The following is a 22,967-nucleotide window of genomic DNA, read 5'->3' on the forward strand; positions in this document are numbered from 1 at the left end:
TTATTATCCCTGTTGAAATACGTGACTGTATTTTTAATTGATTTTGAAAAAGGAGATTTTCCAATTCGCCTGATTTCAACCGATTTGAACAAAACTTGGCACATAAATGTTATTTCAACTTTGTAATAATACAACCTCTTTTAATCAAAAGCACCACTGCATCCTATTAACGTCACTTACTTCCATGTTAAACTCAAAGGCGCATCGGTGGGTGTGTAAAAACGGCCATAAAAGACAACGAGCGCCTAAACTGGCACGGAGTTCCAGAGTGCTGTAACGCTAAATTGCGAACGGTTCCGCGTAATCATAATAAGTAACCAGCAACCATGGGGGGTAAAGATGTATGCAGTAAGAAGTTTCAGGGTGTGATTTAAGAGGTTTCAGACGTCGTAAAGTTACGCCTCCGAATTTGTATGCATAAGAACTCTTCGGTGATACGTTTTTAGTATGTTTCGTTATGGTAGATAAACATAGAACATATCTATAGGGAGTTATGAAAGGATTGGTACAAAAAATAAGTGAGTCTAAAATTATGTCGGTTAATGTCATAATTGAGTACCTAACCAGTCCTATTAGGTACTTAATACTACGAATCAATAACTTTCGTACTTTTCGAAAACCACATCTTTCCTACAAGAACTGTAGAAAGTGCATACTTAAATAAAACGCCCTCTATCCGTCATTGTTCGAACTACTAAGAGTATTGTTGCACTGAACAAAGCAATGACGTGCGTACCGTTTGAACCACTACTATAAGGAATGCTGCGTAAGCAGATTGCTAGATGGCGTAATGGGTAATGAAAAACAAAGAACTGGTTTTTGAAAAACAATTTTTAATAAATAATTTAATTGGCATTTAGACATCTTTGCACATTATAATATATAATTTGTTACAGGATATTTTTTTAAATGCGTATAAATGGAAGGGGTATTTCCAAAAAAGAAAGTGGTTTGACTTACATGACCGGCTGTGCAAAAAAAAGCTAACAGAAAGTCGAGTATTTTTAGTCTACATAAATTACCGACATAATTATTCCTCGCTCTCCAATGATTATCACAAAAATAACCAAAGAAATTTAACATAAATTTTCAAAAACTATCACAAATTCCCACCGCCTTTATTTTTTTCAACAAAAAAAAAAGGTATATAGTACCAATACACGTGTGACACTTACAGTGCCTAGTAGATTTTATCATCTTATAGCATTATTGCAACTTTCACGAGACAATCCTTGTTTCTGTCCTCTCTCATAACTCGATTTCAATCAAGTTAACCTGCCACATAAATTCTCATAATTAAAATTGTACACAAGATGGTCGATTTCACATACGAGAGAAAGAGATAAACACTAGAAGGGCAGTATTTTACTATGGCATGCGTGCTTGACGATCGCGATGGACAACTTGCCATGTCGGATAATACCGTCAGGCGCTTTATTCATGCATAACTAAGTGAATGTTGATAATATACTTCCGGACTCATAATACGAACCACCTCGCAATTTTGTTTAGTATACTAGTTTCAAAATTGCTTAATAGTTTTTGATCAATCAAACATTGTTCAAGTTTAGGGCATTTACTACTGAAAATGCGAGGTGGCTCGAATTATATGTCCAGAAGTGTATAAATAGTATCTAAACAAGGAAATGGAGATTATTGCTTCGAGAAGGATTCTTCGCCATGATATTCCCAAAGAACTAATTCCAAATCACTTCTGTAGAAATTGTCAAGTCTTCTTATTGTGCCTTTATTGGACAAAGAAAATAGAACCACGAATTGAATATATCATATAAGGAAGTTGTATTATCACGTGTAGAGTCACCTAAGATAACTCAAAAGTTCATGAAAACTCAGATATTATCCATATAATGGAGTCCATATCTATTAGCTGACATCCTTTTATGGGCATACTCTGACCAAATCAATACTTGACACCAAAGAATTATTGTAGTTAAAACGTCTACACCGATCGAAATTTTATAATGAATGGAGCGTACAACGACGCGCGCTATGCAATGCGAGTGCACCGCGAGATTATAAGAATGTGTGCGTTTGTCAGCGTGTTGAAGATATGCACACATACAAGCATCGCTGCTACGTTTGTATGGAGTTACAATAGTTGTCTTATTATACTGTAGTGGAAGTAACGTAACGAAGTTAAAGTAAGTCAAAGGCGGCGATAAAGCACCTTCACCAGCGGACTGAGACGTATATAAATCTGTTCGTTATTAATTTTGATGAAATGATAATTATAGATTTCTATCCATAATATAAGCAGCTTACAAATCTCTTATTGGTTAATAAAGTCTCCTAAAAACAGTCAAAGTAGCAACAGAATAAAAAATTAACGATGAAAGGTTAATGCCTGTTCCGCCATTAACGTTGCAGGTGACGTCAGTGTTGTTGAAGGTCATGAAGACCGTGTCTTCGAGGCCGTAGGATGCCAGCGCGTTGAAAATCTTCGACACGTGTTTGGGCTTGGCGTGTGGTGATCTAGTAAGTTCCCACACTTCATCTGTAACGTGAAACAAAGAGGCGTTACACTTGTTGAACTGTGTAGGCTGTATCTCTAGTGAAAAATTTCTTTATTCTTTATTGCACCTGGTGGTAAGCGATAACGAGTACCCATAAACCCAAAAATGCGTTGAGTGGACCAAACAATCGTGCATGACCTAACGCTACTTTGTTTGTAAGATTACATTATGATGATGGACACATACAGCTACGAATAAAAATTACTGATGCTAAATTTTTCATCTATAAGCTCCATATCAAAATAATTACACTGTATTTGGTTTTTTTTATGACACCAAGTGTCGGGACGGGCAACTCGTGCACCTGGTGGTAAGCGACACACCTGTCCATAGCAGTTCCAGTACCGCTTAGAGTTTTTAATAGCAAAGATCTGTGGGGTACGCCACTGCACCCGTCACCCTGAGACATAAAATTCACAAATCCCTGTAGTTTTATCAGCACCCTTCAAAACGTAACGCAGTAAATATGTACAATTCATTACTGCTTAGCGGCAGAAATAGGTATGATGACAGTGCTTCTATGGACGAATTTGTGAGGACGCGACCTCTTTCATCGTCATCCCACCTTTTTATCACCTTTTTTCTCTTGTTCCTAGCCACTTATTTATGAAATTTTGAATCGTTCTCTCATTATTTTCCGTCGTCATTTTTACTTTGCGTCGTTCTGTCGTTAATCCCATCGAAATTCTCGAGGAGAAAAGTCATTCAGTCATGTAAACCTAAACTGCTTATAATGCAGCAATATATTTCATATGAATGCAGGCCCCTTTGGGGTAAGTTCACTTACGTTTGCCAAATCCGTAAGGAGTGTTTTTATATTATTGTACCTGTTTGTATGCCATTAATTTTGTTACAGCCTGTTCCTTTCTTCTTTCTTTTCCTTCACGTTTTCCCTTCTGTTATATATTTTACAATAAATTCATGAGGACAGAGGGTTGCTTTCTATCATTACCCGCGTGACAAATTCTTTCACAGAAAGCTCTACTGCGGACATTTATTTTTTAGTGTACTAAATAACAAATTCGTTTTTATGCGTCAGACGATACAAGTCCCTGATTTTAATTTCTAAATTACGTATATTTGTGTCTGGTGATACCTATTGCTAACGACGAATGTTCACTGCCTTTGAAAAAAAAACTGCATTAAAGAAAATCTTATCTTAGCACTCCTTGACAGAATCTCATCATGATTAAATTAATTAATTAAAAACTTGCTGCTATCGTTGTGAGTGATAGGATCGGATATTTTGAGCATTTTGATTGATTCAATCAAGAGAGAGCGAGTGTGATTGAATAAATTCCCCTTGATAAGAATCGTCAGGTACTTTCAAACTGAGAGTTATTTATCCACTTTCCAATCCATTATATTATATACGCCGCCAACATAATTGCGGAATCTACATTGTCGCCCCAGATATGCGTGGCAAATACGATCAAGGTCACTCACACCTCCAGGACCGCATATGTCAAGGAATTGGAAAAAGCGTAGCTACATTATGCCAGATCTCTCTACATTTAGGTCTGTTAAGACATCTGAATCCAATAAAACGGAAACGATCAATTATGCTGGATATTTTAAGGTGCGCGAACGTTCGCGTAAACACAAGCGCACATACCCGTCCTTCGGAGAGACGATGGCTATACGCCTTCTACCGTCGCTCTAGGCTATCCTTGCCTTAGCTTGCCTTGCTCATTCACCGAGTGCATCAGAACATTTTGCATATCTGCGTTATCTTGCTTTCTTGAGATGCGGTGATTACAAATATGTAAAAGAGTCAGTTTCTCAATTTTCCGAAATATGACATGATTGCTTTTCTGACTCGAGATGCACTATGCAGAAGAGAAGTTCAGTGGCTGTAGCGCGCCGTGAAAAAGTTCGTCCAGGAAAGTACTGCCACATTACCTAATTCTGCTGCCAAGCAATACGTCATGTGAGCATTACTATGTTCCGGGTTTATTTATTTATTTATTTATTAAGTACCTACTACCACATCATATATATTAAAACATTTCAACATTCAACATACGGAATTACATCTGATATATATTACAATTACGGTGTACTTAGCATTTATAATAGAAGGGTTACTAAAACAACTTATATTAACTTAATTTAAATTAACGTTATCAATACCTACTGCTCGAATTTGAATAATTTTGAAATTTTATTGACAAAAATATTTATCCTGTCGTGGTACACATCTAAGTCCTCGATTTTACTGTTAATCGTATTGTACTCGTTCAAACTCCTAGTCAAAGGGGATTGAAGGCCAAGATTGGTTTTACAAGGGGGGGGGGGATAGAACATTTTTGTTATTGCGTTTCTAGGATATTTATACGGGACACTCAGAGAAATGCATTCGTGTAAATCATTACATTGGACCAGTCCATTAATGAGCTTGTGCAGGAAACACAAGTCCAACAAAAGCCTTCGATCACGCAAAGTAACCATGTTGAATTTTTGTAAACGCTGCTCATACGGTTGCCTGTGAGAGAATTCGCTGGAACAGAAAGGTTAAGGGTTTGAAGGTTAAGGGCGCTGGTGAAATTACAGGCACGTGAGACTTGTCAACTTAGTCTCAGGGTGACAGGCGAAGTGGCAGTGTCCCTCAGACCTTTGCGATTTAAAACTCTGAGTGGCACTACAACTGCTATGGATAGGCTTGTCGCTTAACACCAGACGTACGATTTGCTTGTCCTGTCGCTTGGTGTAACAAAAATACCGCACATAGAAATGGAAAGAATACAAAGTAACCAAAACAAACAAGATCACGAGATTTTCCGTTCCACTGCCCTCGGCCTCCAACGAAGCAGCAAATTACTTATCACCTCGTAAACAAGCATGCTTATTTGTAAGTAATTCAATTGATGAATTAAATTAGTTCTAAAAACTATACCTAATTTATATTTGACAAAGTAATTCAATCGAAAGAAAAGAGACCAAAGTAAGTCGCTAACCTACTCTAAGGCTCAATTTACAGAGCTGCAAAACGGAATAGAAATAGTTTCATATCTTTCTACATAAGTTTTTTTTGTAGTGACTCTCCTTATCAACCTCTTGGTTATACAGGAAGGGCACTATAATCTGTGTAAGCAAGCCAACACAGGGAAGGTCTCTGTGCGGGCTTGCTCATTCACGATCTGACGCTATGTCAGCCCGTTTGCACCGACTTCATCCGGTTCTCAAAAGGCTAGTGCAACGAGTGCACGTACAGTATCCTTTCTATTTTCCAGAGTAGGTACCGGAGCTATAGGCACGCTCACTCCCCGTTGCTCATTGCTCAACTAACGGTAGCTGTTGACTCTAAAGTCCACTACCAAATCTCCTCTTTGGTGGCGGAGCTCCGCCTTACAGCTATAAGGCACGCTCACTTCCCGACGTCGAGGCGTCTCTCCAGTTCCCACAAACCTGCGCGGATGGAGGGACTGGAGAATATCTAGCTCATCCTCCACTAGCTCTCCGGGCTAGTCCTGGAGATGTCGGTCGCCGTGTTCTGCGAAAATGTTTGGACATAGCTTCCAACTTAAAGGGCAACTCACGTGCCCCGGGTATCTCCTCGCCTTAGGCTCTCAACTAGGCCGCTACTAACTAAGACGCGCTAGCTGCGCACGAGACAGGCGATCCGGCGAGTTCATACCCAAATCTGGGTCCACCAGAGACGCCCGTGAATCTCCCGCTTATCACTGGAGGGCTTGGCCCGGACTGGTCTTATCAGGGAACCCTTTAGGTAAGCACATAGGGACAACGGAATGGAAGCAATTGAAATTGTACACAGCATTATGAAGTTTACGTCTACCGTGACACGATTAAAAGGCCGTGGTAGCGTAATGGAATGGAATTTAATCTGAAATTTACCATGAGCGTTTCGGTGCAGGAAAACATAGGTATTGGAAATAAGAGGACACAGTGTCCTTAGTGCTTTCCTTATTGTAGTACTTCCAAGTTTTTCACACAGAGAGTATTTATGTGCTTTCCAGTGTAGAAACTCAAAAATTGGTTTATTAGATACCATCAAACGCTCAGGAAACAAAGCAGTTACAACAAAAAAATCCACAATCCAACTCAAATAAAATCTCAAAAGATTAACCCAATAAAGCATATTAATAAATATATCTATGTACTGACAGAAACAGTTCGACCTACCGCGTCTGAGTTTCTCGGAATTTGTGAGCGAAATTTAACTTGAAAATTACCATGCAAGACGAAGGTTCACAACCCTCGAAAAAGGTGTGACGTCCCCAACCCGCATTGAACCAGAGTGGCGGACTATGGTCTATAATCCTCGCCTGAGAAGAAACCCGTATCCAGCAGTGGGACGTATAAATGGATTGATGATGTGACACGTTAGTCAATTAGATAGGGTAGTTGCCGAAACTGCGCAAGAATTCTCCAGAAAGTGCTATGTTACAAAAATGCTGCGTGCTTTTCATGTGCTCTAATAATAAAAATAAATTTGTGATCAAATGTGAAACAAAAATTTTGATTAGTTGAAAAACAAAATTTGTAGGATTTAAGAAATCCGGAGTTACAAATGGCAAATCTTTTTGTAACGTCACAACCTTATTGGAGCCCATTAAGATACATTATTAAAAACTTAAAAACTTACTTCACTAAAAGAGAAAAAATATTTGTCATTTGTTGAAACAAAAGAAAGTCACATAATCGAGAAGTGCATCTGCTAAAGAACCGCCCCTCCGGTTGTAGACACATTTGAAAGAATGAATAATAAATAACGCACACACTCAACATAGCCCCGCACTAGGGAAACCTTGTGTCGCGGATGCCATGGACACACATAGACAACCACAAATTACACCCAAACTCACGAGAGAAATAAACGTAGGCCATACAAACATTTCTCCCGGCCCGGAAATCGAACTTGGGACCTCTGCGTGGCAGAATGAAGAAATAAAGAAATGAATGGATAAATGAAGGAGTGAGTGAATGGAAGAAATATTATTGCAAATTAAAAATAAAAATGACAAGACAGAACAGTAATGTAAGTATCGCAGAGTAAGCTAATGCACAACAAGGGGCCTTATTGCTAAGTAGCATTTTCTCCAGGCAACCCTTTGTTTATGAAACAACTGGCTCACCTCATGTTTTGTAACTAACTCACGAAAGTTTTATCCCAACCCAATGAATAATAACGAAACGTGTACGAAAAAACATACTTACAAATAAACATACATTCATAAATATATGGATTATATATCTGTAGATTAAAATTAATGACGAACAATTGACCACCGTAATTTAAAAAGATTATATCATTGACGCGATAAAAATAATATACATATTTTATCCTTATTTAGGGAATTTCGTCGCTTATAGCGCAATGCATTTCATGCAGTGATATGGTTTTGTTATCATATCTGTGAACAAAATCAAAACAACTCCAATAAAATGTACGCGACATTATAACTTTTAAAATAAATAGGAAGTCGTGGACAAGACAGAGGTAAAAACAGATAAAGTTAATCAACAAACACAATGATTAGCATTACTTCAATATAAAATTCAATAACTAACTTGCAAAACTATAAAAAATATCTACCCAACAGAGTATTTTCACGAAACTCTTCAAAGGTAAAAACAAGCCTTATTGGAAAAGTGACGTTGTTAGCCATATTTGTCAAATACTAACAACCTCACAGGTCTATACTACGAACATCGTAAACGACAATTTTTGTTCCATGCTTTTAATAATTCATAACATTTTACTTTCGAACTAAAATAGAAGTAAATACCATACAAAGCGAAAATGGCGGACTGACACGCCTCCGACGCTAACTAACCACTTCTACTGCATTATTGTTCTGTGGTGATAACCCTATCAAAACGCAGAAGCGCGAGTGGGAATCGCTGGAGCGGCTTGCAAATTTGAACTTCTACCGTACTGCCAAAGACAGTTCTAAAAAGTACCAGATAGTACAACAAAAGCTTAAAAGTTTAATTTTGGTAAATTTATTATGTTTTGTAAAAAGTCATGGAGCAAAGTTATTGTTTATGATGTTAGTAATATTCTTTTTATGTGGTCTGTGGTAATATTGTCGTGCCAAGTTGTTAAAATTTTACTAACAGCCCTATATTATGTCAGTTTTGAGTCGAAATAATATAATGTATGTCATCGATACAATAAGAAGCAGAATATGAAATTTATAAAGCGAAAATGGATTCAAAGATGGAGAAAAATCAACCTCCACGTCTCAACCAGATTGAGGAGGTCCAAAAAGCGTTCGTGCCAATCTTTGGAATATCCACAACATAGGGGTGATGGAAAGGGGAAGGCGGAAATAAATCGTGTAATTCCATCGCGCACTGTCCGTGATATATCATGTAAAATACCGATAAGCAGGCAACTTTACGGCGGTGTTCAAGGCTCTATAGCTTCGCCTCCACTAATTCCGAGTCACCTATAAGCCTCTTGGCACAGTTGTCAATTGAATCCAAAGTGACCAGTTGATATGTACGGTTGAATATATGGATATATCACGAAAAGTTGGAGTCAGCTCAAAGGGACTCCGTTTTGTGGAGAATAGACACATCTACGTTTTGGTAGCGTTAAATATGACAAGATTGGCATTGCCCCAATCGGAGACTGCCTGGAGTGTCAAATCTAAACGGCTAAACATACACTCTCGACAAGACTGGATTTCCTCTCCACTGACCCTTGCATTGGTCAAGTACCTATCTACAACTGTGCTGTCATCAGCATACGCAAAGGTATCTGGAATTAACATATCATTGATATGCAGCAGAAAGAGAGTTGCAGACAGTACGGAACCCTGAGGAACTTGGAAGAATAGCCTTCTAAGACCACACGAATTGAACGTTAGCTCAAGAAATCCGAGATCCAATTGAAACGTCAGTGAGAAGCCCATAAGAGGGAAGCTTACTTAAAAGGCTTGCGTGTCAGATCCTGTGAAAGACTTTAGAAATGTCGCAAGACACTGCAAGTGATTCGCCTTGCCTTTCTATAGCCTCGCTCCATATGTGACAGACATACACAAGAAGATTCCCAGTAAATAGCCCTCGTCGGAATCCGTACTGGTGATCACTGAGGAGGTCGTTGTCTTCAAGGTACGATAGGAGACGGTTGTTGAGTACACGTCACACAGTCCTGCAGAGTATGGAAGTGACTGTGATAGGTCTATAGTTACACAATTCAGGCGCACAGTTACGCAGGACTATTGCTGGAATTCCATCTGGCCCGCTAGCTTTATTCACGTCTAGATTTCGCAGAGTTCTAAGTATCTCTTTTTGGCGTATGCGAACTGGCGCCATAGTGCAGCCAGCCTGAGGTAAAGTAGGTGGTAGGTTTCCTGCGGCATCCAGACGCGAACTCACTGCAAAGAGTGAGGCAAAGAGATTTGCCTTCTCTTCTGCAGTATGAGCCAGCGAGCCATCCGGCGCCAGCAGAGGTGGCAAAGATGGGCGACAAAAGTTAGATTTGACCGCTTTGGCCAGGGACCAAAAGGATTTGCAGCCTGCTGGATAAGAGGCAAGCTTGGCCCCTATGCGGCGCACATGGTCGAACTTGGCCCTACGTAACACGCTTTTGCACTTCTTGGTGGCCATATTAAAAGCTTTCTTCAAATTGTGAGTGAGCTTTGCATTGTCGAGTATCTGTCCAAGCTTGGTACGCGGACTGTTTATATGCTTCAGCACAACTACAACAAGCGTACCATGGACGAGCTTGGGGTCCATTGGGTACATCAGAGTATAGTATGTAATACCATATCCAAACGCAAGACCTCGACTACAGTATCAGCACAGCTCGACGTGTCTCCTGAAGTAAAGCACGCCTGCCAGGGATATCACGCAAAAACTTGCGCATTTCGTCCCAATCAGCTAACTTGTATCGCCACACCCGCCTCATACCACTAGGGCCCTGACCGGGTGAGGAGTATACGGATACAGTTTTCACCAGATAATGGTCGGAAGCACCCAGTGGAGCATCCACAACCACAGAATATCGGTCCGGATCAGTTGTCAAAAGGTCAAAGCAATTAGCCGTATGAGATTTAACATCTGGTATCCTAGTGGCACCATTGACAAGCTGGGATAGGCTTAGCGTTAACGCAAGTTTACGCGTCTCTCTCCCAGCGTGATCGGTCTTCTGGTATGGGAACAACTATTCTTGTTTTCGATATTCGTCAGGCGGACATTTGATCTGCGTGTCTGTGAGGAACACCAGCTGCGGTTTGTCGGTTTCAAGGTGGTAGTGGACCGAATCGAGATTTGAGTGCAGACCTCGGATGTTAGTGAGGTGCACTTTTAGTGGGAGGACGTGCAACCGCTGTGTATACTTTTTTCATTTTTGCTTTTCATGCTTGTTTTTGGAGAAGTGAATAGGCAGGAGGAAGGCAGTTGAACGAGGCACTGCGTCGTATTCAACCAAGCAGCAAGCTCACACTGTCACACGAGGGTACAAAAAAGGTTTGGAGACCGCGGGGATGCCCGAACCCCCCTGAGCAAGGCCACCTGGTCCTCCCTTCCGGGCTTCCGGTCGCCAACCGGCAAGGTGGAGCATTCCGGGATTTTTAGTTGGGTGGCGGGGCAGGCCGTCACGGGTGGCTTTCCCGCTACTTGGGCCCCCAACTTCCCACGGTCAGCTAGCGGTGCACCGTGCTACGGATCCCGCTAGCCTCCAGAACCGAGTGCTCAGTGTGGCAGTACAAGCAGCTACAACTCGTCGTCAGACGCAATGCACAGTAAAACCATTTGGCGACTCGACAGCGTCGGGAGGGTGGTGACTAGCTACGGCCAAAGCCTACCGCCAGTAGTTATTGCTCTTTAGCACCTCACTTGTAGGGTCTCGAGGGTAAACCTACGAAAGCGAGCAACATCAACCCCCAAAAAAGGTAGAGGTAATAAGGTTCCTCTGCAAGATCCTAATTCAATTACATGTTTAAAAAAGACGTTTGAAAGAAATAAACTTACAATTACTGCTGTTGTCGTCGTTATTGGTACAGGTGAACATCAAGGCGTAGTGCTCGTAGTCTACAGTCAAGAAAGAGTATGTCTCCACTGTTGCGTCTGTAAAATTTTATATTAAGAATGTTTTATTAGCATACCAGTGAATAAACTATAAAGGGACGTTGTCCTTTCATAACGTTGATCGCCGTTGCGGTTCTCTAATGACTCAAGAGGACTGCTAATGCGATACAAGATAGTCTAGTCGGGTATTTAATACCTATTGGTGCACCAGAGGTCGTTATTTTTGTAACTAATTCGTTTTACATTGAGAAGCTGCAATTTATTAAAGCTACTCTAATTTCTAGTGACAATAAACAAATCATATAGATGGCGCTTATTGCACAGAATTTTAAGGATCGTGCTGGCTATTCTTTTATTTTGTTTAGGATTAGCGCCATCTACCCATATTAGAAAGTTTGTGACACACAAAGCCATGTTGACATGCATATTTGTCAAATTTCTGGAAATGATTTTAGCTCATGATCAGTGTTTAAATAATATTACAAGAAAAAAACTAACTTCCTATATTTCATGTTAAAGAGGAATTAATTGTTTGTTATATATTAATGCATCCTGAATTAATGGCGTTAGTAATTACCCTACAACATCAATGTTTATCGATAGCAAAAAATTATACCATTGAAGTGAAAACTCGCTGAAAATCGCCGTGTGTAACCGCTCTAAAACGTTTATACGTTTCTTTAATGGTACGCAAATTTCAACTTATCTTTGTCATGACCACAAAAGCAATCTCTGCAGGAAATAAAAAAATTCATGTTTTCATTTAAAAACCATTTAGAAAATGATATTGGAAACTTTCACCTGCTTGTCTATAATCACGTGTTAAGATTTGTTCTGGAGCTGTATTACTCCAAAAATTAAATCTATAAAATTGATTTACAAATGTATTAAGATTGTAAAATACGTACAAGAGCAAGTCAAACTTGATACTAAAGGTTTAAATTCATCTCTATGTCATTTGCGATAACAACAGCTCAAAATACAAAGTGTCAAGGTTGATGTAATCTGGGCTGTACAGATACTGTCCACGCTTAGAAACGAAACTATGGACCTCTATTTGCTACGGTCTTGACAACCTCATTACTTAATTATGTATATTGGAATTTCAATGGTATATTTTTTTCATACCGATAAACATTGATGTTATAAGGTAATTACTAACGCCATTAAGTCAGGATCCGAAATTTCTTGTCAGGCAATTGTTTACATGTTTTGCCAATTTGGTTAACAAAATTACTTTGTGAATTAGGCTGTGAACTGTTAGAGTGTTTAAAATTAGTTTGACTTAAGACAGCAAACACAATAAGTGCTCTTGGTACGATAAAACCACCAAAAGTGCTTTTTAACTGGATTTAAAAAAGTAGGAGGTTATTTATGTTCGGCTGTATGTATGTTTTATATATCTTCACCGATTTCTCCGTCAATTATGGACCGATTTTGAAAATTCTTTTTGGTGTGAAAGAATACACTTTCGAGGTGGTCCCATTGTCATTGAAGTTGGTTGAATTAAAAAAAAAGTTCATTGTATCACAAGTAATTCATAAACATAATATGAACTACTTACACGAACCAAATTTTATACAAGTCGTGTCAACTCCCATATTCAAGCTGAAAAACTTATCGCCTAATTTCATTTCTATAATCTTTAAATCTCTCAGCCGAAATGTTCTCATTTTGCAGGATGTGACTTTATTACAGCATGAGTGAGATATATAAGACATGAAAACTAAAAACTAAAGTGTTTATTAGAAATTTTACGCCAAATGCGCTGTCTGTTGTATGTTCATCGCATTGGCGTTAATGCATTATAACAAATACGCTTCCAAGAACGACTCTAATACTGTTTTTCTGCCAGAACCTTAACATCATTCGTCGAGACATAGCAAAGGATCCAGAAAAATGAGACTTGATTAATTAAGAACAATTTTCGTATATATTAAGTTCTCAGGTTTTAACCAATGTTTCGGGATTGTTACTGGTTCCATGGTCACGACTGACTGAGATGGTATTGATATAATAAAACCGCTTGTGACTATACCTGAAAAGTTTTTTTATACCACGAATATCAAAAGATAATAAGAACTAAATGAAACATAATTATGTAACATGTGAAATTTTATAACTCTCCTATTTAAGTGTAAAAAGTTATCATTTTTTAGATGTGGCTTTATTATACCAAGGCGTGATATTACATGCGATTTTAGATCCCAAACAATTATTTATTTTCAATTATTGTATAATTTGGAAAAAACAAATATTAAAAAGATATTAACAGAAGAAAACAAACCATTACTTAAATAAATTTCAACTGTACGGAATATTTTGTACCTAGACTTAGTTTCAGTTAACGTTAGTAAATTAGTCATATCATCTAAGCGTAGGATTGACTAAGACCCACACGCTAGCTGTGATTCTAACAGGATGTGAACAGGATATGCGAATTTAGAATGATATACGGGCTTGAGCTAGATCTAAGAATTGCATTGTCTATGATACATTCTTTCAAGGTCTACAAACATTTCTGAAGTTTTCTATCACGTCATAGTTAATTATAACCTAAGACCTCAAACCACTATTAGACTATGTCAAATGTAATATCACCACGATTAACATCAAGCTAGTTTTTTTATAAATAATATTTGTAAACATGATCAGATACACTTGATGGAAAGTACCTATAATCGCCTAAGCAATTATCCCTAATATTGAATACCTGTTACTTAAGATCTTTAATCTGTAGTAACAGAGCTGTCTTGGAATAAAAATATATAGAACGGTGTGACCTCCTCAGGCGAATTCTGTACAGAGACCATTGGTATAAAAAAAATCCAGAACCTAAGGAATGTTTAATAAAATGTCAAAATCTACAGACGAACAGGTTCGTCTCCATCCAAAAATTTATTGTGACCTTCACTAGCATATTGATCCAACTCGTGTGATATTTTTGTTTGCATAATTATTCAGTTCTCATTTGTTATGTAAACGTTGCATTATTTCTAAACAAATAACTAAACTATTACCTGTATATGTAACAATAAGAACATCTCCATCAATAGTATCATTACTGTAAGGGTCTACACTCAGATTAACGGATCCATTATAAAAGCTGACAGTATTATTGTCAATCCAACTGATTGAAAGATCTGTGGAATTGTCATATTTGTGGCTGAAAAGAACCATGGCACAGTCGCCTTGTACTGGCTTGTCGGTGGCAACGGCTGCTAGATACCATTTTCCATCTAACTGTAAAAGAGGTAACAGTGGTTTGAATGCAGGAATTTGGATAAAGTTAAGTGTGTGGACTACCAGTGAATAGGCCAAACGCAGGGCTTCTCATTGAATTCAATTCATTACCATGTTCTCTCATTGTCATCGGGCTATTGATAGTTCTATTATAGTACCCCAGTACAATTCCTATCAATTTCAAACATATTATCCACTTATGTATTTCTTCTATCTTTTAACTCTCATCATTTTGGGCCTTCATTATCTTCATGTCATTAATTGGTATAAGAGCTTAGATAATATACAATTAATACTATATTATTGTGTTAAAATTGAAGGTAAAATATTTGGAATGTTTTGTCCTATTCGTTTTATCTGCAATATAAGAAATTTTAACAATACATAGTGTGATGTTATTAAACTAAGCCGTAGATAATTTAAAAAGGATTCACTGAATAGATCCACTTGTTGGAATTGAACCTTAAACCAACTATATAGAAACCAAGTATGACCGAACAAGGCCACCTTAGCATTTTTGTTACTAAAAGTTATTTCTTATGATATAATTTATCATCCGACTCACTTCTTTCCAATCCAGTTCCATTGGAGTAACCACAGGGCAACTAACATTTTGCACAATGGCATCTACATTAAAAACACAAAGTACTAAAACAAAACCACAAATGAACATCTTGGAACCTTGTCTACCTAGTAACTGGCACGGAGTACGGATGCGACTCGTCAACTGCGAGACGTTGTAAAAAGTAACGTCCTTTATACAGTCATTTGTTTTTGCTTGCGATTTACTTTTGTTGTACTTACGCACCTGTTCCGGTACTAAAAAATATTTTTTTCTATCGAGTTCTTAGGTTTTTTTTTATTAATTAATTAATATTTTTTTTAAATAATTAATTTTTTTTATATTAAAAAATCTTAATTTTTTTCTACTTCTTTTCCATCACAATCTCTACAACTAATGAAATTAAATAAATTCATTGTTTACCGCAGTATTTACTAACAAATCAAGAAACGCTCTCACTTTACTCGTTTCACGTGGAGTCTAATGCACTACTCTATAGTGTTTAAAATCAAAATTGCATTAACATTTCTCTTAGCGTACCTCAAGGTAGCATAGTAGGTCCCATATTAATAAAGTCAATAATGTTGTTAGGAGAATGACGACGTTACATTTATTTTTCGAATATCTATCATGTGGTCAAATGCGGCTGGTTTTCAAATGTGATTTTAGTCTAAACTATGAGAATTCTTAGTGAAAATTTTGCACTTTTTCTTTATTAGAACAGAAACAATAACGTTTTAGAAGAATTTTTTCGTGTAAGGTCATTTAAGAATGTAAATAGAAACTACACGGACAGTACACAACATTGTTAACATACATTAGTACAATTAGTAGCCCGTCAACTGACCACTTTGTTGATATAAGGTGTCAATAATGTAAGAGTTTCCACAAACAACTTTGAGTTAAAATTCTGTAATAACTAGAAGTATTAACTAAAAGGAAATAAACATTTAAAAACAGTTACTTTTTCGTTTGTCACGAGTCTCGGAATAACAGTAAAATTCTCTTTGTTGCACTTTTTTATAACACGATTGTCGATAGATAGGAAGGAAGACTTTTCAAATTACTCCCTTTAACTTCCTTCTCTGCGTTTATTAAAAGATTTGAACATCCTTTGTGCATGAAACAACGACTTATAACTTAAACTTAGTTACGCACTTAGCCTCCGACCTATTTAAGGCAAAAATTAAGTAAAGAAATGTGAAAATTTTTAATTAGATGTAATACATTTTCAAGTCTCATTGTATCCATAATTCAAATGATAATGGTGAAAGTGAAGTTGATATTGAAGTTAATCCAGTAATTAACTACATCAGATGCCAGTTTAAACTTTCTTGTATGTGTCTTATATTATCTATTATTTTTTAATCAAGCCACATTTCAAAACTATATTATCTATTATATCTTATCTCGAATGTGTACGTACTGGGTGTCTGTCGATGTCTCATAGATTTATCGGGTCACCTGATAAAATTATAAGATGACCGTTCTTAGATAAATTGAGATAAACAATTTTCGTTTCATATGTCACTATCACTCTGTTGTCATTGTATAGAACATCATCAAAAATGATATTAAGAGTATTTTTTAAGTTTTTTTCATTTATTTTTGCGCTTTCGTCATGTAGTGCTCAAGTGATACAATTTGGAACTTGTGCGCAAGTCGAGACAGTAAAATTTTTTGATATTGAAAGGGTAAAGTTAGACACAATATTTTTTTTTATTTAGGGTGATAATTGAAAGCGATTACCAGATAACTCCAGAAAGTGTAAAACTTCTTAGTACGCTAGATCACAATCAATGAACAAGAAGACGGCATCCATTTGCTTCTTGTTCTACGTCATTCATTGATAAACAGTGTTACAAAAAGGTCTATTCATGCTTTGTGATATGTAACCTTTGGACCCGTGTGTTAATGTATATATAGAGTCAAACGCTGGAAGGTCTGTGAGATTTGTGGAGGTGATTAAATTCATGATATTAAACAACTTTTACCAACTGAAATCGCGATAACATAGCGGTTCCACACTGAATGTGTGTGAATGTGAATGAGGAACAGAAAACTTTTTTAAGCTTGCTGTAACAAAAAATGTTCTTATTGAGGATTAACATGATATGGTGCCGATGTTGCGCAAAAGCAATTACTTTTTTATCTTTACCTAACATACACTTTTTTGGACATAATATTTTATGTTATATTGGTGCATTTTTTATGATACCAATTGACGGGACGAACAAGTCGTGCGCCTGGTGGTAAGCGACATGCCTGTCCATAGCGGTTGCAGTGTCAATCAGAACTTTATCTCGCAAAAATCTGAAAGGCACTGTCACTGCGGTCGTCAACCTGAGACATGAGTTAAGAAGTCCAATGTGCCTGTTATTTCACTAGCACCCCTTACCCTTCTAAACCAGAACGCCGTAATGCTCACATTACCGCTTGGCGGCAGCAATAGGTTAGGTGGCTGTATTACCCTGGATGAACTCTTTCTAAAAAGTAAAAAAACCACTTCATGTTACTTTAAATGTTTTACTAGTATCAAAAAAACGAGCCGCGGAATCGTCAAAAGGTTATGAACCAATAAATATAAATAATATGAACCATTTTAATAGTTTCTAGGCAAATGGTACGAGATAGAACGATTCCCAGCGTGGTATGAGGAATATGGATCATGCGCTTTCAAGACCATTGACTGGTGTGGAAATTGGATTGAAATAGAACATGGATTTATTAGAAATGAAATACAGTATATTCTGCACGTTAATAGCACCTACACTCATGGTGATGAAGCTGTTTTTGAAATAAAGAAAAACAATATCGGTAAGTAGACTTAGAGTGACTAATTTTTAGCAATTCGTTTAAGAATGCAAAGATAACATTTTATCTAAACCAAGCAGGATTAGTATACTCATATAATGAAGTACCAGATTTAAAATTTATCAAATACAAAATAAGATTAGAAACGAAGTTGTTTGATGACTAATATCAATGACAATACGTACCACAAATGCTCACAGGATTGATGTTAGTTTTTGAATTTAAATACTACCACCTTCCTAACTTACTTTTGTACTTGACTAAATTGTAAGTTACTTTTCGGAATAAGATTTTACCTATTATTCGCTAACGTGTCAAAATCACCTTTCCGACTACTATAATGTAGAGCTATTATATAATAAGCTAATATATAAGTATAAAGGTAGGCATTTACTGAACAAACGTCTAACATCGCGGTCGAAGTTGTGGCCGAGTCTCGTTCAATTATTCATTAAAAAGAGAAGTAAGAGAGAGCGAGAGAGTGCAGGGCTCTGGTTGTCCGCTGTAATATTCTGCGTCGGAGGTTCGCACGCCGCTCTAACGAAGTCAAGATAACTCTATTCAAAGCTTTCTGCCAATCCTTCTTCATTTGCAGCCTCTAGGTGCCATATGCGCAGCGTTCAGCCGGCGTATTGCGCCAGCAGTACCCTGAACGCGTTATTATATTGTAATAATAAAGCGTTCAGGGTGCTGCCGGGTCCGCCGCGGTTCTGTCTGCTGAGCCGCCTGCGTAGATCATCCAATAGCATCCTGAAAGCTTTTACTGACCGGTGGGACTCTCCGCTGGTACACCAGTGGATGTGCTTACATGCGGACAAGCAAATAGGTGGATAGTGGTAGCGGTCGAGACCAATGTCTCTTATATAATAAATAGAATTGACAAATAATAATATTTTTAATTTTAATTTAATTTAATGTATAATCTTTTTTCAGATCCATTTGGAATTCCGCTATCTGTAACATTCACCGACTACGATAATTATGCAATTGTATACGGCTGCAAAAGCGTCGTTTTACAAGGCATGAAATACAGTATGTATTTGTAACTTCTTTAAGTATCAATGAGTATATATCGTCGTTGAAGTTGTAATCAACTTATCGTATATCAAACACGTTAATATATCGAAGACATTAATATCGATTTATTGGATCTTGAGGGTTCTATTTATAATAAAAGCAAGATTAGCAAATTTATGCTTCTCACTTAATTTTTATTTGTTCACTGCCATTGTTTCTGCTGCAAAATTTACAACATCGATGTGTTTATCAGTTTCAGCTTGGATATTGTCAAGAAACACAACTCTACCATCGGAAATGTTGGACAAGGCAAAAACGGAATTGAATTCTTTACCTTACGCTAGCATTGCATATTTGAAAACAGTATCTCAGGATACACAAGAATGTAACTTTTATTGGACAGCACATGTACACGCTGAAGATACAGCTAGACAATAAGAATATATTTAATAAACTCTACCTAGTACTTTCTTAGCAGTTCTACCATTCTTTATTTGTTACGCAAGGCTGCAAAGTTGTTGTTTGAGGCGAGTGCTAATGTTGAAACCTTAGCAAGCGAAGGAGACTAAGTATCGTATTCTAGAACTCTATTCAATGCTCAAGTCAGGATTGCACTGGCAACACAAGCACTGGAAATACGAGCCTAATGGCAGGGACTTGAGTATGATATCAAGTGCTTTAAACCATACTCAAGTCCTAACTTGAGCATTGAGTAGAGTTCTAGAATGCGACCCTAAGATTGAACCACAAGCGAAGCGATTCAAAAATAGAATCCTAAGCGTAGCGAGGGTTTTAAGGCATGAGACGCAAAACAACTTTGCTGCCGAAAGAAACATGCAACTTTTGATCTCACTATAGCGAGGAAAATGGAAGATGAGAGAAATTAGTTGAACTACAACAAAATAACTTCATAAAGAAAATTAGTTATCGTTGTCAATTTAATGTCAACAGTAATAAGAATAAAATATACCAATGGATTTATATTCATAACTAATATGACAAATCTCGTAGTTGAACTTGTCATTATGTTTTTTTTTTCATCTAAGGAAAAGTTAGGTGCACCACAGTCCATTGTTAAGTTCGAATTTCAAAAACCTTTTCCACGCTAGCCTGGAAAGAATAACGCCCAGATTTCTAAGGAGAAAGAAAAAAACCTTTCCAAAGTACTGAAGTGAAAAAGTATTTTTTTATTGATTTTCATTGTTATATTTAACCCATGTTAGTGGTACCTATACATAGCATAATAGAATACCATGGATACCCTTTTTAGTTTTTATGACCTTTTTTATTATTAATATGACTTGTATGTCTACCACGAATTAAATTAAATCCAGTTAGACGAAAACTTACGTAATGGGCGGTTCTTGATGTTCATTGTCTGAAACCTTTATTTTATAGCTTATTCGTATTTCTTATAAATATCGACTTAATAGAAAAATATATATTTTCCCCGAGGTTTGTACCTGGCGACGTCAGAGATGATCTTGAAGACCATAAGAACCAATAAAACCTGTGTGCAAACCACTCCACCATGGAGGTTGCCAATCAATGCATGCAACGAGGCGCGGTTTTACTATGAGATTTTGTAACTCAAAATGTTATACCGTTTCAATTTTTATTTTAATAATTTCATATTATAGCTTTTTTCAAATATTATTTCCTTTACTTAAAAGATATGGAGGTAAACTGATCGTAACCTCGTTATCGGTGGTGTCTCATGGCGGGACGTGAAATCGGCGTGACGTTTATTTTTTTTTAATAACTAAAACATTGTTTAAATCAACGTTTGTATTTATGTTCAAAGTTTTTTATACTTCAACTTATACATAAGTTAGCAAATGATATTTATAATATGGACTTTGACAGTCAAACAGCACCCGCATCCATGCGCCATCTAGCGAGAGAACACATCTGTACAGAGAGACGTAATTCATTTATGATAGATAGATTGATAAAACGTTAATGTCTTGCATCACACACGCAACAATACAATAGAGTAAATTGATTAAAAGAAACACACAGAAATCAAAATTAAAGAAAGTGAAATAAAAACAAACAGCAATACAATGAATAAACAAAAAAATAAAAATAAAAACGTAATATTGACCTAACGATCAACGGCTTGTGTGTGCTAAAGCAAGCCAAATAGGTCGTGGCGCAGTGCAAAATTTGCCCAATAGCAAAGCACTGATTTTCAGCCACCACCTTCGAGGGTAGCGCGTTGCGGTGCATCAAAAGCAAAAACATTGTGAAGTGAATGAAGTTTGCATATGTGTTAGTATCACGTGAGTATTATGTAGATTATAAAAATATAAAAAAAATTAGTAACTGCGACAAAGATTCAGAAAAAATTGTAATACGTATTCATAATTGATATCGTAATTACAATAAAATAATAATAATCAGTACTTAATAGCGATGAAAGTCATTGTAACATAAAAATTATAATAAATGTCTATAAAGAAAGGGACTTCATTCTAGAAGCCTCCGCTATGTAAAGCGTTTAGGAATACCCAGTTTTTGCCTATCAAAAATAAATTCCCTCAAATGTTTTTTAAAAGCAAACTTACTTTTATTTTTTACAACATTACATTTCAATTATACGAAAGTATTGTATTGAAACGTAGTAAATAATAATTATCAAAGAAGCACCTACTATGCACTATGAGGTAGCCAGGTCTTACGACCGTTACATTTCTTGCTTCAAATGAACAATACGTACCAAATTTGTTACAATAAATTTATAAAATAAAAAATGGTAGTTGGAATACAAAGCGTAAGTGGTTTTTATTGTACAATGGATAAATGAATTATGTTGTTAAATGTAACAACATAATTCATTATTCTCAACTACACTTGTAGTTGAGAAACACAATGATAAACCTAAATGGTATTAAATAAAGGAAGTAATGTATTGTAAGGGACAAATAAAACCCGAACTGCTTGTAGAACTGCTCCAGATGCCCGGCGATTTATTTATATTTGTAAAAACTTCAAAAATGCAGTGAAGTTCTACCAGATTGTCTACGATATGCAGCTACAAAATTATCCCACAAGTGGAAGCAGGTAACGTAGAGATTTGTACCTTTGTAGCTACGAAGGGACTTACGAAAGTGTGGAAGCAGGTAGCGTAGGTATACAACCTTTCGACGGACTATGCTATAACACCCCAAAGGAGTCCCACAATTGGAAGCTAACCTTGAAGCGAGGTAGGTAGTGCAGCGGAGTGCTCTAGCTGTGAACGATCCACACTATACAAATAATATTCAGGCGGTTCTATTCGCAAAAAAACTAGATTTAGTCGTTACGCTAAACGCACATAAGGATGTGCTATTGTACACGATGGAATATGCTTATTTCGGCGGCAACACTTTTCAATCTCAAGAACAACACAGCTTCTAGCTAAAATCGAATAGCACTCAGAAAAACTCGTGAATTAGTTGATTCTAATACCAAAATTTTCAAATAGTAAAATTTTTCCGGAAATCTTGAAAAAAATATTAATCGAAGACTCATATTATGTCCTAGGTTTAGATAATATCTTTTGAAGTTTTATGTAGCGTGAACATTGACTTACAAATCAATGGACGACGGGTCTAATACAAAAACCACGAAAAAAATGTCCCAAGTCAACCTATTCGAAATTTAAATTGTTATGTCATCGCAGTATCGCGCTGTCCGTAGAACAAATGAAGACTAAAGCGGAGTGTCGCGCTCTGTATACGATTTTAGCGCCTTACAAGTGCGGACACTTTTTAGCGCGGACCCGACGTCCATATAATTGTAAGTCAATG

At 37.0% G+C, this 22,967-nt stretch overlaps 2 protein-coding genes across 2 annotated transcripts; one reads left to right on the forward strand and one right to left on the reverse strand.

The window, feature by feature from the left end:
* Nucleotides 1-968: 968 nt before the first annotated feature.
* On the reverse strand, nucleotides 969-15,491 carry LOC113240282. Its single transcript, XM_026477542.1, has 4 exons — nucleotides 15,346-15,491; nucleotides 14,558-14,780; nucleotides 11,481-11,576; nucleotides 969-2,515 (listed from the first exon to the last, which is right to left on the reverse strand). The coding sequence occupies exons 1-4, from the start codon at nucleotides 15,451-15,453 to the stop codon at nucleotides 2,298-2,300; spliced, it is 645 nt and encodes a 214-aa protein (XP_026333327.1). The 5' UTR covers nucleotides 15,454-15,491; the 3' UTR covers nucleotides 969-2,297.
* A 1,419-nt stretch (nucleotides 15,492-16,910) lies between these two features.
* On the forward strand, nucleotides 16,911-19,627 carry LOC113240268 (apolipoprotein D-like). Its single transcript, XM_026477525.1, has 4 exons — nucleotides 16,911-16,922; nucleotides 17,952-18,159; nucleotides 19,090-19,188; nucleotides 19,427-19,627. Exons 1-4 carry the CDS (start codon nucleotides 16,911-16,913, stop codon nucleotides 19,609-19,611), a joined length of 504 nt encoding a protein of 167 aa, XP_026333310.1. The 3' UTR covers nucleotides 19,612-19,627.
* Nucleotides 19,628-22,967: the final 3,340 nt, after the last annotated feature.

The sequence above is a fragment of the Hyposmocoma kahamanoa genome, unplaced genomic scaffold (genome assembly GCF_003589595.1).
Source record: "Hyposmocoma kahamanoa isolate Upper Pololo Valley unplaced genomic scaffold, ASM358959v1 129, whole genome shotgun sequence".
In the NCBI taxonomy this organism is placed as follows: domain Eukaryota; kingdom Metazoa; phylum Arthropoda; class Insecta; order Lepidoptera; family Cosmopterigidae; genus Hyposmocoma; species Hyposmocoma kahamanoa.